Consider the following 17,085-nt stretch of genomic DNA (forward strand, 5'->3'; position numbering starts at 1 on the left):
ACTAGAACTAAGAGGCCAAGCCCAACTCCTGAAAAACAACCCCACACCATAATTCTTCCTCCACCAAGTTTCACACTCGGCACAATGCAGTCCGAAATGTACCGTTCTCCTGGTAACCTCCAAACTCAGACGCGTCCATCAGATTGCCAGATGGAAAAGTGTGATTCATCACTACAGAGAAGGCGTCTCCACTGCTCTAGTCCAGTGGCGACGTGCATTACACCACAGCATCCCACGCTTTGCATTGGACTTGGTGATGTATGGCTTAGATCAGGGGTGTCAAACTCAAATACAGAGTGGGCCAAAATGTAAAACTGAACAAAGCTGCGGGCCAAAGTTGAACAAATTAACCTTTTAATAGGGACCCAAACAAGTTTTGCATTGAATATTGAAAAAGCAAGGTGTATATATCTTTATAGTGACATGCAAAATCGAGTTTCAAATAGTAATATTAATAATAAAAAAATATCAATGGCATATCAAATACAATTTTAACAAAAATGTAATGCCTCTTTTCTATTTGCAGCCTTCTGAGGTAAATATCGAAATAAACTTTTTTCACAGGCTAAAAATAAATTTGAAAATAAAATAACAATAATGAATGAATCAAACAGTCAAGCCTTGAAGTAGCAAGATAAAGTGCATGAATAAAATGTTAATTATTGCTCAGTTTGCTACACTGATTTGCTTTAACACTAACAATGGAACAAGCAACACTTATATAACTTAATAGTACAAAATCAACTTTCACAAAACAAATGAATAAACATCAATGGTATATTAAATAAAATGTAAATAAAACATGTAATGCCTCTTTTCTGTTTGCAGCCTTCTGGGGTAAATATCAACATTAACTTTTTCCACAGGCTAATACATTTGGGGGAGGGGGCGGGGGGTGTATTGTAGCATCTTGGAAGAGTTAGTGCGGCAAGGGGTTCTGGGTATTTGTTCTGTTGTGTTTATGTTGTGTTACGGTGCGGATGTTCTCCCGAAATGTGTTTGGCATTCTTGTTTGGTGCGGGTTCACAGTGTGGCGCATATTTGTAACAGTGTTAAAGTTGTTTATACGGCCACCCTCAGTGTGACCTGTACGGTGACCAAGTATGCCTTGCATTCACTTGTGTGTGTGTAGTAGCCGCAGATATTATGTGACTGGGCAGGCACGCTGTTTGTAAAGAGGAAAAGCGGAAGTGATGACAGGTTGTAGAGGATGTTAAAAGCAGTACCTTTAGGGCACGCCTCCAATATTGTTGTCCGGGTGCAAATCGGGAGAAATTCAGGAGAATGGTTGCCCAGGGAGATTTTCGGGAGGGGCACTGAAATTCTGCAGTCTCCCGGGAAAATCGTGAGGGTTGGCAAGTATGAGTATTAGCGGCACCGCCGCTGTATAATACCGGCGGGCCAGCTCTAATGTTGATTTGATATTTGCCTCAAGGGCCAAATTAAATTACACGGCGGGCCAGAGTTTGACACCCATGCTTTAGATGAAGCTGATCGGCCATGGAAACCCAATTCCATCAAGCTCTCTGCGTACTGTACGTGGGCTAATTGGAAGGTCACATGAAGTTTGGAGCCCTGTTACAAATGACTGTGTAGAAATTCACCGACTTATTTGCACTATGCGCGTCAGCATCCGCTGACCCCTCTCTGTCAAGTTCAAATTATTTGATATAAGTCTTGAAGTCTATGAGCATGAACTGAGGAAGTCTACTTGGATGAGAGGCCAAACGTCATCTAAGACAAAGTGAACAGTCCAGTTGTGATGGAGTGAATGCGCTGAGAATAAAACAATATGTGGATGTTGTGCTTACTTGGACTGTGATGAAGCTGTGAGGACTCAGGTGGTTTGTCTTCATGCTCTTCAGTCTTCACAGAGACAACAGTCAGTGGAAACTTGCTGAGATCAGCCTCCTCCTGCCCTAAAAGACAAGGTCCCACCTGGGTGATCCACACTTCCTCCTCTTCCTCTTTAATGTGGGGCTGCTGGACGTCTGTTGGATAAATTAGTAAATAAGATTGAGAGAGAAAAGAAACAACTTTTGACAGACACTGTTAACACTGTTAGTGTTCTCATGTGTGTTGAAAATGTGCGGCTCAAAAACCAATAAAAACACAGGAATTACTTAATTTTTTTAGTTAAAAACAGGTTTGGAAAATTTGAGGCGGTGCAATTTACACCAAAATGCAGCTGAGATAGGCTCCAGCGACCCCCAGCTACTCCAAAGGGGACAAATTATATATATATATATATATATATATATATATATATATATATATATATATATATATATATATATATATATATATATATATATATATATATATATATATATATATATATATATATATATATATAGGGACGGCGTGACGAAGTTAGGAAAGTGGCCATGCCAGCAATCTGACGGTTACTGGTTCAATCCCCACCTTCTACCATCCTAGTCATGTCCGTTGTGTCCCTGAGCAAGACACTTCACCCTTGCTCCTGATGGGTCCTGGTTACGGCCTTGCATCGCAGCTCCCACCATCAGTGTGTGAATGAATGGGTGAAAGTGGAAAAAGGGGCTTCACGGTGCCAGAGGGGTTAGTGCGTCTGCCTCACAATACGAAGGTCCTGAGTAGTCAGGGTTCAATCCCGGGCTCGGGATATTTCTGTGTGGAGTTTGCATGTTCTCCCCGTGAATGCGTGGGTTCCCTCCGGGTACTCCGGCTTCCTCCCACTTCCAAAGACATGCACCTGGGGATAGGTTGATTGGCAACACTAAATGGGCCCTAGTGTGTGAATGTTGTCTGTCTATCTGTGTTGGCCCTGCGATGAGGTGGCGACTTGTCCAGGGTGTACACCGCCTTCCGCCCGATTGTAGCTGAGACAGGCGCCAGCGCCCCCCGCGACCCCAAAAGGGAATAAGCGGTAGTAAATGGATGGATGGATATATATATATATATATATATATGTATATATATATTGCATTCTATTTTAGTTACTTTGAAATTACAATCCCCTGGCGTTGTTTTGTACTGCTTTTGTACTTACTTTGATAATTATTTCTCAACTGTTTGTAAATGTTGAAATTTATAAATAAAGGTTTGTACAATTCAACAACAACAAAAACTATGAATTATAGTGATTACAATATAAAATATACCTGGTGACTGTGTGAGTTTTGTGTAAACATGTTGATACACATTGTTACAAACTGAGAGGAACACCAACCCATCCGTCCATCCATTTCCTACCGCTTGTCCCTCTCTCATAAATATTGTGTGAACAGTCTTTACTTTTTTTTTTATTAAAAAAAATATAAAAAACACAGCAGTGCATCATCCTAACATGACAGTTCATCTCCCTATAGACAATCTATTCAAGAATAGTGATAATGATGAAATATAAAGATAGTAAACACGTGAGAGTAAGAAGTAAACAAACCTGTTCTGTGTGACACAACTTGATGTTTCTTGAAAACAGCGTCCAGTATTTGATGCTGTCGCTCCTTTTCCTCTTTTGTTGGACAAAGTTCCTCCTCGTACTCTGCTCTCGTTTTTTCGCACATTTTCTCAGCTTTATACTCACACTTGATCTATTCTTAGCGATGTGTTTTGATCACTTCCGCCCGTCTTTGTTAGCAGCTAACACGCTAAGCTCGCAAAGTGCGCTTCAACTAATGTTTTCGGACCCAAACAAAGATAAAAAAACGTTTGGTATAATAAACAAGATACATAGGTGTACATGTAGGCACTGATTAGGAACACAAAGTATCATAAACACGATAACGTCTTCTCCGTAAAACGCCATCTTGCTTTGTCGTCGTCCCGTCGCGCCCCAACTTCCCGTTGTCAGATCTCGCGAGAGAAACAGCAAGACTCATCAAATATGAAGACATGCCGCCTCGTTTTCTCGGTCTATCTTACGGCCCACACTACATTCTACAGTCCAGTGGCGGTATAAACCTTTCAAGCTGCAAACCGACGGTAAGAAGAAGAATAACTTGAGCTGGTTTGCTTGTGTAATTTATCGTTTATGGACCTGCCTCTTTGTGAGGTTAAGTTCCTGTTATAAGCTGTTATACAGCCTTGAGCTCTTATTTTGAAGGTGCTAAGAGCGGAAGTGGTGAGACGTTGCCGTGGAGCGGAGTTTTGAAAACAAACGAAATAAATACAACCCCCTGGCGCTTTTTTGTGCTGTTTTTGTACTTGTGTTGAATATTGTTTCTCGACTGTTTGGTTGTGTTGAAATTTATAAATAAAAGTTAAAAAAAAAACTAAAAAATTTTGTCCCCATGTTAAACTGCAGCCTCCGTGTTCGCAATTTTGTAGTTTATACAGTATAGGCGACATATATAAACCCTCGGTTGCAGCGGTGGGATTCGAATCCACGCCGTCCAAATGACTGGGCCCTCAAACCTCTTATCTCTCGCGAGATCTGACGACACTGCGTGTGAACACAAGATGAGGAAAAGGCAAAATGGCGTTTGACGGAGAAGACGTTATTGTGGTTATGATAATATTGTGTTCTTAATCAATACGTACATATACACACATATGCTGTTTGTTAGAGTAAACACTGTTAATATTTGTTTGTGTCGGAGACATTAGATTGAGCGCATCAATGACGCTTCCCGTGCTAGTTTAGCGTGCTAGTTAGCTTAGCGTGTTAGCCGCTAACAAAGACGGGCGGAAGTGATCAAAACACATCGCTAAGCAGAGATCAAGTGTGAGTGTAAAGTGTTGTGATTGTGTGAAAATGTGCGAAAGAACGAGAGCAGAGTACGAGGAGGAACTTTGTCCAACAAAAGAGGAGAAGGAGCGACAACATCAACTACTGGACGCTGTTTTCAAGAAACATCAAGTTGTGTCACACAGCACAGGTTTATTTACTTCTTACTCTCACATGTTTACTAACTTTATATTTCATTATTTACACTATTATTAAATAAATTGTCTATAGTAGACTGAATTGTCTTGTAAGGATGACGCACACAGGGCATACTTGCCAACCTTGAGACCTCAGGATTAGGGGGATTATATATATATATATATATATATATATATATATATATATATATATATATATATATATATATATATATATATATATAAGAAATAAGAAATACTTGAGTACACCGCAAAGAAATATTGGCAAAGGACAGACTAAGAAAAACATTTAAAACAGAAGTAAAAAAACACATTGAAATAGCAAATTCAAATTACCCTAAGAACAATTTGTTGGATAAAAAGCAGTTAAAAAAGTTAAAAACAGTTTAAAGTCTCATGCTGGGTTAAAAGCCAGTGAATAAAAATGGGTTTTAAGAAGGGTCTTAAAATTAGCCAAAGAAGGGGCCTGTCTCACATGGAGAGGGACATCGTTCCAGAGTTTGGGACCCGCAACAGAGAAGGATCTGTCCCCTCTGAGCTTGCGCTTTGATTTGGGGACCTCCAGGATCAGCTAATACGCTGACCTGAGGGACCGGGTGGGGGCATAGAGGTGGAGCAGCTCAGAAAGGTAAAGTGGGGCAAGACCATGTAAGGATTTAAAAACGAGTAAGATAATTTTAAAATGGACTCTAAAAGACACAGGCAGCCAGTGGAGGGAGGCCAAAACAGGAGTAATGTGCTCTCTTTTTCTTGTGTTTGTTAAAAGTCGGTCTATCCTATGGCCCACACTACATATATATATATATATATATATATATATATATATATATATGTATATATATATATATTGTCTCAGAAAATTTGAATATTGTGATAAAGTCCCTTATTTTCTGTAATGCAACTAGAAACATGAAAATGTCATACATTCTGGATTCATTACACATCAACTGAAATATTGCAAGCCTTTTATTATTTTAATATTGCTGATTACGGCATACAGCTTAAGAAAACTCAAAAATTGTATCTCAAAAAATTAGAATATTTCCTCAGACCAAGTAAAAATTAAAGATTTATTACAGCAAAAACAAAATCAAACATTCGAAAATGTCAATTAATGCACTCAGTACTTGGTTGGGAATCCTTTTGCACGGATTACTGCATCAATACGGCGTGGCATGGAGGCAATCAGCCTGTGGCATTGCTGAGGGGTTATGGATGCACAGGATGCTTCAAAGGCGGCCTTTAGCTCATTTGCATTATTGGGTCTGGTGTCTTTCAGCTTCTTCTTCACAATACCCCACAAATTATCCATGGAGTTCAGGTCAGGGGAGTTGGCAGGCCAATCCAGGTGGTCAGTACACCAGTAACTGGTGATTTTGGCACTGTGGGCAGGTGCCAGATCATGCTGGAAAATTAAATCATCATTTCCATAGAGCTTTTCAACAGATTGAAGCATTTAGTGCTCTAAAATCTCTTGGTACACAGCTGCATTGAAGTTCCCACAGTCAGCAATGGTTTGGGGAGCCATGTCAGCTGCTGGTATTGGTCCACTGTGTTTCATCAAGTCCAGAGTCAATGCAGCTGTGTACCAAGAGATTTTAGAGCACTACATACTTCCACCTAGGCTTCCCTGCAGCTTAAGCAGGGAAGCCTCACACTTGCCTCTCCCTTGCCACTTCGTCCAGCTCTTCCCGGGGGATCCCGAGGCGTTCCTTTGTCACGTATCTCTTGTTGTCATGTACGGGTCGCATCTTTATGCGGGGCCCTTCTCCCAGGAATACAGACGGACAACTCCGGACGAAAGCGTGAAGGAAGGAGTATGATTTATTATCATAAATCGTAAACATTTACTAACAGACAGGAACCAAACAAAAGGAAAGTGGGCCGTTGGCAAGAAAAGCTAAAGAACCAAAACTTAGCACAGGATTCATTAGCCAGAAAATAGGATATTGGTCAGGATGCCACCTGAACGCCTCCCAGGGAGGAGGCCACGGGGAAGACCCAGGACACGTTGGGAAGATTATGTCTCCCGGCTGGCCTGGGAACGCCTCAGGAATCCCCCAAAGGAGCTGGACAAAGTGGCTAGGGAGAGGGAAGTCTGGGCTTCCCTGCTTAGGCTGCTGCCCCTGCGACCCGACCTCGGCTAATGTGTAGGAAGATGGATGGATGGAAGGAATACCAAGGTGACTGTTGCATACAACAAACATGGAAGCCAGACTGAGCGTGGTGAGCAAGGTGAATAAAAAGCTCGCTGATTAGTGGTCGACAGCAGCTGAGCATGCCGACCACTAACCAGAGGCAGGTGAACCCAATGAATCCCCATGGAAACTAAAACAAACTCAAAGGTGCACAAAGGGAAAATAAGGGAGTCCAAAACTAACCCATCCCCTTGTTCACCCCCTGGGAGGTGAGGGGAGCAGTGAGCAGCAGCGGTGCCGCGCCCGGGAAAGGACACAGTGACTAGGATAGCTGAAGCGGGGATCGAACCTGCAACCCGCAAGTTGCTGGAACGGCCGCTCTACCAACCGAGCTATACCGCCGAATATGAAAGTTTAATGTTAGTTCGCCCCGCAAGAATGAATGGCGCTTGACAGCGTTGTTAAAAATGGCTCTTTCAACGTTCTGGGTTGCCTACCCCTGCGTTAGTGGAAAAGCGGCAAATGAGTGAAAGCGACAGAGACGTTGCCACGGAGACGAGGGTTTTCTTACGTGCCTGGCTGCAGTCACACCGCGACACCTGTCCGTCAGTAATAACAGTCCCCGATAACCCGGACCAATTCAAACCGTTATTTTTTTTTTTTTATTGTTTAATTTGCATTGCCTCACACGATGAACACTACATATATTTCTATACGACGTCGGATAACACTCCGGGAGCCGTCACTTTTTTTTGCGCTCGCTATCCAGGTACTTGCTGTCGGGAGGAAAAGCAGAACGACACACATTGCGGAAATAACGTTATTCTCCGTGCGTCGGCTAAATACAAATATATTCCACAACCCCAAACATGTCTTTTGCAAAGCCTGCAGTGAAGAGAAAGGTTGGTGATGAGCAAAGACAATTCCAGGAAAAGTGGGAGATGCAATATTTCTTTGTTGAGCACAGGGGCACCCTGATGTGTCTTATTTGCACAGAGAAATACAAAATAAATTACAAGGGATACAATTTGAAGCGTCATTACACAACTAGACATGCTGGGGAGTCTGCAACATTTTTATTTTTTTAACAAATCTTTTCTTGCGGCCCAGACTCTGCATCCAGTGTCCCCCAGGTAAAGTGAGTTTGAGACCCCTGGTTTATGGCAAGGACAAAATAAACTCTTTCCCATGTTTTTATTGGATGTGTAGTTCCACACTTTTAACACAACACACGTGAGAACACCAATAATCCCACTGTTCTTACAGTCTCAGTAAAAAAAACACTCTTATTGTCGCTTAATCCTATTTACTTATGTACACAACAGACCAGGAGTCTCTCCACGTCAAAGAGGAAGAGGAGGAAGTGTGGATCACCCAGGTGGGACCGTGTCTTCTAGGGCAGGAGGAGGCTGATCTCAGCAAGTTTCCACTGACTGTTGTCTCTGTGAAGACTGAAGACCATGAAGACAAACCACCTGAGTCCTCACAGCTTCATCACAGTCCAAGTAAGCACAACATCCACATATCATCTAATACAATGTTTGTGACACATGTTCATCCGGGGGCCACATTTATCACTAAAGATGGTGATATACTTCCTCTTTATGTCCACATTCACCTAACATAAGTTCTATATCTACCAATGCAAAACTCGATAATTCAGAAGTTACACTCTGTAGCGTCCACCCTCTGTATTAAAGGGGAACATTATCAGCAGACCTATGTAAGCGTCAATATATACCTTGATGGTGCAGAAAAAAGACCATATATTTTTTCAACCGATTTCCGAACTCTAAATGGGTGAATTTTGGCGAATTAAACGCCTTTCTGTTTATCGCTCTGGAGGGGATGACGTCGAAATGTGACGTCGCCGAGGTAATACAGCCGCCATTTTCATTTTCAACCCATTGTAAACATTGGGTCTCAGCTCTGTTATTTTCCGTTTTTTCGACTATTTTTTGGAACCTTGGAGACATCATGCCTCGTCGGTGTGTTGTCGGAGGGTGTAACAACACTAACAGGGAGGGATTCAAGTTGCACCACTGGCAAGAAATCTGCCGCCAGACCCCCATTGAATGTACCAAAGTGTCTGCACATTTGACCGGCGATGCTAAGACAGACATGGCACAGAGATGTATGGATAACCTGCAGACGCATTTGCAACGATTAAGTCAACGAAATCACAAAGGTGAGTTTTGTTGATGTTGTTGACTTATGTGCTAATCAGACATATTTGGTCACGGCATGACTGCCAACTAATCGATGCTAACATGCTATGCTAATCGATGCTAACATGCTATTTACGCTAGCTGTATGTACATTTGAAACTAAATACCCACATTTAATGCGAAACAAACACTTACCAATCGACAGATTTAAGTTGCTCCAGTGTCACAAGATGCGAAAGTCCTGATCGTTTGGTCCGCACATTTTACCGGCGATGCTAATAAGGCAGCCATGCTATGGGCCACTTCATTAGGTACACCCATGCTATGGCCGAATATCGTCAATAGCTAGTCGCTCAATAGCTTCAGTTTCTTTTTCAATTTCGTTTTCGCTATCTGCCTCCATACTCCAACCATCTGTTTCAATACATGCGTAATCTGTTGAATCGCTTAAGCCGCTGAAATCCGAGTCTGAATCCGAGCTAATGTCGCTATATCTTGCTGTGGTAACCGCCATGTTGTTTGTATTGGCAGCACTGTATGACGTCACAGGGAAATGGATAGTGGTTTCGAAGATAGCGAAAATGAGGCACTTTAAAGCTTTATTTAGGGATATTCCGGGACCGGTAAAATTTTGAAAAAAACTTCAAAAAATACAACAAGCCACTGGGAACTGATTTTTATTGTTTTTTAACCCTTTTGAAATTGTGATAATGTTCCCCTTTTAAGGTAAATTGAGCAAATTGGCTATTACTGGCAATTTATTTAAGTGTGTATCAAACTGGTAGCCCTTCGCATTAATCAGTACCCAAGAAGTAGCTCTCGGTTTCAAAAAAGATTGGTGACCCCTGCTGTAGTGTAATGCCCGCAGCTAAAATCAACTGCGTGAGAACGTGTACTCGAATATATCACGATATTGGCATTTTTTATATCGCACAGAGACAAACCCGCAATATATCGCCCAGCCCTAACGGCCACTCTACCAACCGAGTATACTGGTGCAGGACAATATCTCTTGTGAACTGAGCAAAGCTCGACTTTACTAAAGTTTGTCTCCTTGTGTCCGGCAGATGTCTGCGAAGAACACATTCTCCCTGATCAGCAGGAGTGGACCTCCAGGATTGAGCAGGAGGAGCCACAGCCCCCCTACATTAAAGAGGACGAGGACCCAGATCCGCCTCACATCAAAGATGAAGAGGAGGAGTCACAGCGCCCCTGCATTAAAGAGGAAGAAGAGGAACACAGGGACTATCTTGAAGGACTGGAGGAGGTTGACGTCACCAAAGTGCCAGTGACTGGTGTCCCTGTGAAGAGAGAAGATGATGACGTCAAAGGTGAGAGTGAGGAGGAGAAGAGAGAGGCGGAGCCTCCGAGCAGCAGCTCAACAGAAGCTGATGGAGACCACTGTGGAGGATCACAAGCAGACAAGCTCTTAGCTCCACTATCAGATAGTGAGGACACAACGTCACACTCTCCTGACACTGATGATGAAGACTCTAAAGACGACAAGACATGTCACACTGACAACACACACCTGACGTGTCCTCACTGCGACAAAACCTTTAAGTACCCAAGTAAACTGAAGCGACACGTGAGAACGCACACTGGAGAAAAACCTTTTACCTGCTCCGTTTGTGGTAAGGGTTTTGCCCAAAAAAATGAGTTGAAAGAACACAACATGAAGAAACACACAGGAGAAAAACCTTTTCCCTGCTCGGTATGTGGTAAAGGTTTTGTACGAAGACAGTGTTTGCAAGTCCACATGAGAACGCACACTGCAGAAAGACCTTTTTCTTGTGAAATCTGTGGTAAAAGTTACATACAAAATCAATCTTTGAAATTACACTTGAACACACACACCGGAGAAAAAACCTTTTCATGTCCAATCTGCAACAAAATCTTTTACTACCGGTCAGCATTTAAAAGTCACACTAAAACCCACACCGGAGAAAAACCTTTTACTTGTTCAATCTGCGGTAAAGTTTTTTCACAAAATCAGTGTTTGAAAGTACACATGAGAACACACTCTGGAGAAAACCATTGTTCTTGTTCAGTCTGTGGTAAAGATTTTGTGCAACAAAACAGTTTGAAAGTACACATGAGAACACACACCGGAGAAAACCTTATTACGTGTTCAATCTGTGGTAAAGGTTTTGTGCATAAAAACAATTTAAAAGTCCACATGAAAATGCACACTGGCGAAAAACCTTTCTCCTGCGCAGAATGCGGTAAGCGTTTTGTAAAACGTAGCTATTTGAAAACACACACGAGCATACACACACGAGAAAAACTCAATACCTGTTCAGTCTGCGGCAAAGGTTTTGTACAAAATACGAATTTGAAAGTGCACATGGCGACGCACGCGGATGAAAAACCTTTCCCCTGTTCGGTGTGCGGGAAACGTTTGGCTCGGAAACATTTGTTAAAGGAACACATGCAAATACACACTGGAGGAAAAACATTTTCCTGCTCACAGTGCGATAAGGTTTTTGCACGAAAATATGGGTTAAAAGCACACATGAGAATACACACTGGAGAGAAAATGTTGAGTTGCAGTGTGTGTGGTGAAAGATTCTCCTATAAGTACCAGTGTAAGAAACACAAGTGTGCTGGGGAGAACAGCAGCAAATGAAGATGCTGGATTTGAAATAAAACTGTTTAAACTATGTTAACTTTGACTTTCTAACATCAGCACAAATGCCAGTTAAGAACTATGGGAGACCATGTTTTCTGCTCCGCTGCTCCCAGTCCGTGGAACACTCTCACTGACCACCTGAGGGCACCTCAGACTGTGAATGCTTTTTAAAAAGGCTTAAAAACCCTTCTTTTTAAAAAAAAAAAAAAAAAAGCCTTTTAATAAATATATGCATACTAGTTCTAGCTATTATGCTGTTCTAGTTTACATATTTCATTTATTTTTATTATCTTTTTATCATTATTATTTTATTTATTTTTAATGCACTGTAGCACTTTTAGGTTGTTTGCTCAATGTAAAGTGCTTTTTACAAATAAATGGGTTGTACTTGTATAGCGCTTTTCTACCTTCAAGGTACTCAAAGCGCTTTGACACTACTTCCACATTAACCCATTCACACACTGATGGAGGGAGCTGCCATGCAAGGCGCCAACCAGCACAGTGTTAAATAAAAAATAAAAAATAAAATTCACTTCACCCATCAGGAGCAAGGGTGAAGTGTCTTGCTCAGGACACGACGGACGTGACGAGGTTGGTACTAGGTGGGATTTGAACCAGGGACCCTCGGGTTGCGCACGGCCACTCTATTATTATGATGTGTGATATTATTGTTGTGTGTAACACAATCTTGTTATTGATATTATTGTTGTGCGTAACACAATCTTGTTAATACATTTCTAACATTTATAGATTAGATATTTTAGAATACTGTTTTTTCAGTGGTCTGGATCATGTTTTGGTTATATTCTGCTAGTTTCGGACTTCCTTAGTTCCTGTTTTTGTGCACCCTTGTTGGTTACCACGCTGTTTGTAAGTAGGAAAAGCGGACGTGATGACAGGTTGTAGAGGACGCTAAAGGCAGTGGCTTTAAGGCACGCCCCCAATATTGTTGTCTGGGTGGAAATCGGGAGAAATTCGGGGAGAATGGTTGCCCAGGAGATTTTTAAGAGGGGCACTGAAAAAACGGGAGTCTACCAGGAAAACTGCCTCAAGGGCCAGATGAAATTACACGGGCCAGAGTTTGATACAGTATACAAGACTGCTGTTGATGTTGTCTTTTGGGTAGCAGAAAATTTGCTTTTGTTGGAAGATAAAACATTTAAAAAAAAACTTGAAACTGTATTAAAGTATTCTGCTGATCGGTTTTAATTGTTGGACAAATTTCCAGGTTGAGTTTTTCCAATGACCTACAGCAGGGGTAGGGAACCTTTAGCTCGCGAGCCAGATGTGGTTCTTTTGATGACTGCATCTGGCTCTCGGATAAATCTGAGCTGACGTTGCCTAACACGATAAGTAATGAATAATTCCACTTGTAATCACAGTGTTAAAAATAACGTTAAAAATATAAAAATACTCATGCATTTGAATCTTTCCATCCTTTTGTTCAAGAAGTTGCCTTAAAGGGGAACATTATCACAATTTCAAAAGGGTTAAAAACAATACAAATCAGTTCCCAGTGGCTTGTTGTATTTTTTGAAGTTTTTTTCAAAATTTTACCGGTCTCGGAATATCCCTAAATAAAGCTTCGAAGTGCCTTATTTTCGGCTCTCTGCGAAGACACTGGCCATTTCCCTGTGACGTCATACAGTGCTGCCAATGTAAACAAACAATGGGAATACCACAGCAAGATATAGTGACATTAGTTCGGATTCAAACTCGGATTTCAGCGACTTAAGCAATTCAACAGATTACGCATGTATTGAAACAGATGGTTGGAGAATGAAAGTATTGAAGAAGAAACTGAAGCTATTGAGCGAATAGCTATTGACGCTATTCATAGTCATAGCATGGCCGAATAGCTGCGTTAGCATCGCCGGTAAAATGTGCGGACCAAACGATCAGGACTTTCGCATCTTTTGACACTGGAGCAACTTAAATCCGTCGATTGGTAAGTGTTTGTTTCACATTTAATGTGGGTGGAAGGAAACGTAATATAGTTGCAAATGCATCTGCAGGTTATCCATACATCTCTGTGCCATGTCTGTCTTAGCATCGCCGGTCAAATGTGGAGACACTCTGGTACATTCAATGGGGGTCTGGCGGCAGATTTCTTGCCACTTTGGCATCTTCGGGCCAGTGGTGCAACTTGAATCCCTCCCTGTTAGTGTTGTTACACCCTCCGACAACACACCGACGAGGCATGATGTCTCCAAAGTTCCAAAAAATAGTAAAAAAAACGGTGTTTGTAATGTGTTGAAAATGAAAATGGCGCGTGTGTTACCTCGGCGACGTCACATTCTGACGTCATCGCCTCCAGCGCGATAAACAGAAAGGCGTTTAATTCGCCAAAATTCACCCATTTTGAGTTCGGAAATCGGTTAAAAAATAAATGGTCTTTTTTCTGCGCCATCAAGGTATTTATTGACGCTTACATAGGTCTGCTGATAATGTTCCCCTTTAAGGGTAAGAAATAATGTATTTATTATTAGTTAATGTAGGACTAGCCCTCTTGGAGGTTCTTCAACAAGGCCCAAGTGGGCCTTTTACACACCTGTCGCTGATTTCAAGGCCGGTCCTGGCAACACCCCGCTTCGCTGCAGACTCACAGGCCACGCCCCCTCCTAAATTAGCTTCAGAATGACAACATTATTACAAAGAATAAGAGACCTATTATACTCTAGAAATGTTGGTCTTACTTAAAAATGCACACTTTTAGTTGTGTTCAGTGTTAAAATGATATTATATGGCTCTTGCGTAAATACATTTTAAAATACTCTCTCAGCCAAAAAGGTTCCCGACCCCTGACCTACAGGGTACAGGACTTCTGTTGATGTTGTCTTTTGGGTAGCTTTAGCTGGAAGATAATGAGATTTACTGCCTGAACAGGTACTTGAACCCTGGACCCTCAGATTAAAAGTCTGATGCTCTACCGACTGAGCTATCCAGGCTCTTGTTACCTGAAGTCTGCCCATGGTTGGAAACAATAACAATACTGGCACCCTCATCTCAAAGTGAATTAGTTAGGATGTTCAGCAAATATCTGGGAACTGTCGAAGCTCAAGCTTGCCAATTGCTTGAACTACAACTACTGACCATTAAGCCAGTTTTATATCATCATAGACAGAGAGGCTGCAGACAAAGAAAGAAGTCCCTGTACCAAAGTTGCCAACTCTAAAATGGATTTACCCTTCGGACAAAGGTTTTATGCTACTGTCCTTTACTACCAATCAACAGCGAAAAGACAGAATTTTGTACACAGCCGGATGTTCCAACAAAACAATATCGAATACATAAAAAAATGTTGTTTATAACGTAACTTGGACAATGACGTCTAGAACAGAATAGATTGAGTTCATTTTAATTTGGGGTTTTAGGCGAGTTTTATTTATTTTATTTTTTGACGGGGAGGGAAAACCCTCTCCATTATCCAGTTACTGATTTCTGGTAGCTGCTTAAAAAGAATAAATACAAAATGCTTTACTTAACCCTTGTGTAATGTTCACATTGTTGTTTACCTTATCCCAATAAACATCTGTTCAGTTATTTAAACATAAAAGTGTTTGACTGTGAGGCATTAAAAGCCAGGATGTTTGCCCATGGTTGGGGACAAGAACATTCATGGCGCCCTCAACTAGAAGTAATTTAGTTAGGATGTTCAACAAATAGCTGGGAAATGTCAAAGCTCAAGCTTGCAAATTGCTTGAACTAGAACTATTGACGGTTAAGCCAGTTTTAAATCATCATAGACAGAGAGGGTGCAGACAAAGAAAGAAGTCCAGGAGTTTCTGGAATTTAAGAAACTGTTCTACCGACCAAAAATATGCTATGACAATCTTCAGCAAAGGTCTCCTTTTTGCATTCAAATGTCAGAAACAGGTAAGTCCTTGGGTGTATTTCAAATAGTGGATGCAGGTGGCTGGGTTTCAGCTGAGGATGTTTTCCCTTATCCAAGAGGCTACAGGACTGCTGTTGATGTTGTATTTTGGGTAGCAGAAAATTAGCTTTTGCTGGAAGATAAAAAGTGTACCGCCTGAACAGGGACTTGAACCCTGGACCCTCAGATTAAAAGTCTGATGCTCTACCGACTGAGCTATCCAGGCTCTTTTTATGTGAGGTTTGCCCATGGCAGGGGACAAAATATTAGTGGCACCCTCATCTAGAAGTAAATTAGTTAGTATTCCGTCCTATGTGTCTGTATCCGTGACGTAAACAAGTTGACAGATAGTTAACATGAAGATCCCAAGGAAAAGGAAGAAAGAGTCCAGGCCTGTTATCTTTAAGAAGCTTTAGTGGTTTTCACAGAGAATGCACTTTTCCTTTCTTCTTGTCTAATTGGTCATTTCTTTCTTTGTTTTCTTGTATTGATTTTGTTTTGGTTATCTTTTTTGTTGTAAAACTGTACAAAGAGACACAATATATATGTCAAATAAACACTAATAAACTAACATGTCCATACATTTTTGCTGCATAATGTTTTCTCACTCACACACACACACACACACACACACACACACACACACACACACACACACACACACACACACACACACACACACACACACACACACACACACACACACACACACACACACAGCCTATACAATAGCATGTAAACAGTGCTCATAAATGTATGTAAATAGTCCCAACACTCAAAGCCATACATGAATGAGATGTACATATGGAATGCTTGTAAACACAGAGTAATATACATTATATACTGAAGAGGAGAGACACAAACATTACACCCTCCTTTAGAGGAATGAGCTAGCGAGCAAAGAAGCTAAATGCTAAGTAGCAAAAAGCTAAAACAGGAGAACAAGCTATCTTCACACAGTACTATTTTTTTACATTTACACACACACACAACGTCTTCATGTTACTCATAAAACAGACACAAGACTTACAGACAATGTTTCCAAGGCACTTCGTAGGAAGAAACAACAAACTTTAAGCGCTGAGTCACGTAAATACGTCTCGTGTGTAAACAAGTGAGCGTCAGACTGTGACACGCAGACTTCCGGAAACCAGAGGAAGGAGCAACTCGCCCTCTTCTTCTTCTTCTTCTTTTGTTTTTATGGCGGTTGGCAAGCAACCTTCTGGTGTGCATTACCGCCACCTACTGTAATGGAGTGTGGACCGAGGTGGATCCCTACTCTATATTCTTTTACTTAACCCAGTGTTTTTTAAATATGTGTATATTGCTTTATATCCTATGTTTTCTGAATGCAATCCTAATATATCTCCCACTTCTAACCTAATATTTTCTTTTGCTAACTTA

The 17,085-nt window shown here is 41.4% G+C and overlaps 2 protein-coding genes, 1 long non-coding RNA gene and 2 other non-coding genes across 12 annotated transcripts in view; 1 reads left to right on the forward strand and 4 right to left on the reverse strand.

Moving 5' to 3' along the window:
* The window catches only part of LOC133542455 (gastrula zinc finger protein XlCGF57.1-like), a 249,231-nt gene extending 233,881 nt beyond the window's left edge, over positions 1-15,350 (forward strand). The window contains exons 1-3 of one of the 2 annotated variants that reach the window (XM_061886601.1): positions 4,375-4,862; positions 8,333-8,512; positions 10,243-15,350. In XM_061886601.1, the coding sequence (XP_061742585.1) occupies positions 4,739-4,862; positions 8,333-8,512; positions 10,243-11,804 (1,866 nt within the window). In that variant the 5' untranslated portion in view covers positions 4,375-4,738 and the 3' untranslated portion in view covers positions 11,805-15,350. Of the gene's footprint in view, positions 1-4,374; positions 4,863-8,332; positions 8,513-10,242 lie in introns of those variants that run through there. The other variant, XM_061886600.1, reaches the window with a different exon arrangement.
* LOC133542443 (zinc finger protein 2-like) overlaps positions 1-17,085 on the reverse strand; it is a 272,490-nt gene that overhangs the window by 3,404 nt on the left and 252,001 nt on the right. The window contains exons 1-2 of one of the 7 annotated variants that reach the window (XM_061886569.1): positions 3,425-3,847; positions 1,812-1,991 (exon numbers count right to left, since the gene is read on the reverse strand). The exons of 5 other annotated variants lie outside the window; for them this stretch is intronic. In XM_061886569.1, the coding sequence (XP_061742553.1) occupies positions 1,812-1,991; positions 3,425-3,548 (304 nt within the window). In that variant the 5' untranslated portion in view covers positions 3,549-3,847. Of the gene's footprint in view, positions 1-1,811; positions 1,992-3,424; positions 3,848-17,085 lie in introns of those variants that run through there. One more of the 7 variants, XM_061886570.1, reaches the window with a different exon arrangement.
* LOC133542538 (uncharacterized) lies at positions 6,547-16,820 on the reverse strand. The gene is made up of 3 exons (XR_009804179.1): positions 16,712-16,820; positions 14,359-14,437; positions 6,547-8,458 (listed from the first exon to the last, which is right to left on the reverse strand). It is a non-coding gene; the product is annotated as an uncharacterized LOC133542538 (long non-coding RNA).
* Positions 14,683-14,755, reverse strand: trnak-uuu (transfer RNA lysine (anticodon UUU)). The gene has a single exon. It is a non-coding gene; the product is annotated as a tRNA-Lys (tRNA).
* Positions 15,835-15,907, reverse strand: trnak-uuu (transfer RNA lysine (anticodon UUU)). Its single transcript has one exon. It is a non-coding gene; the product is annotated as a tRNA-Lys (tRNA).

This window comes from Nerophis ophidion, linkage group LG24, assembly GCF_033978795.1.
Source record: "Nerophis ophidion isolate RoL-2023_Sa linkage group LG24, RoL_Noph_v1.0, whole genome shotgun sequence".
In the NCBI taxonomy this organism is placed as follows: Eukaryota; Metazoa; Chordata; class Actinopteri; order Syngnathiformes; family Syngnathidae; genus Nerophis; species Nerophis ophidion.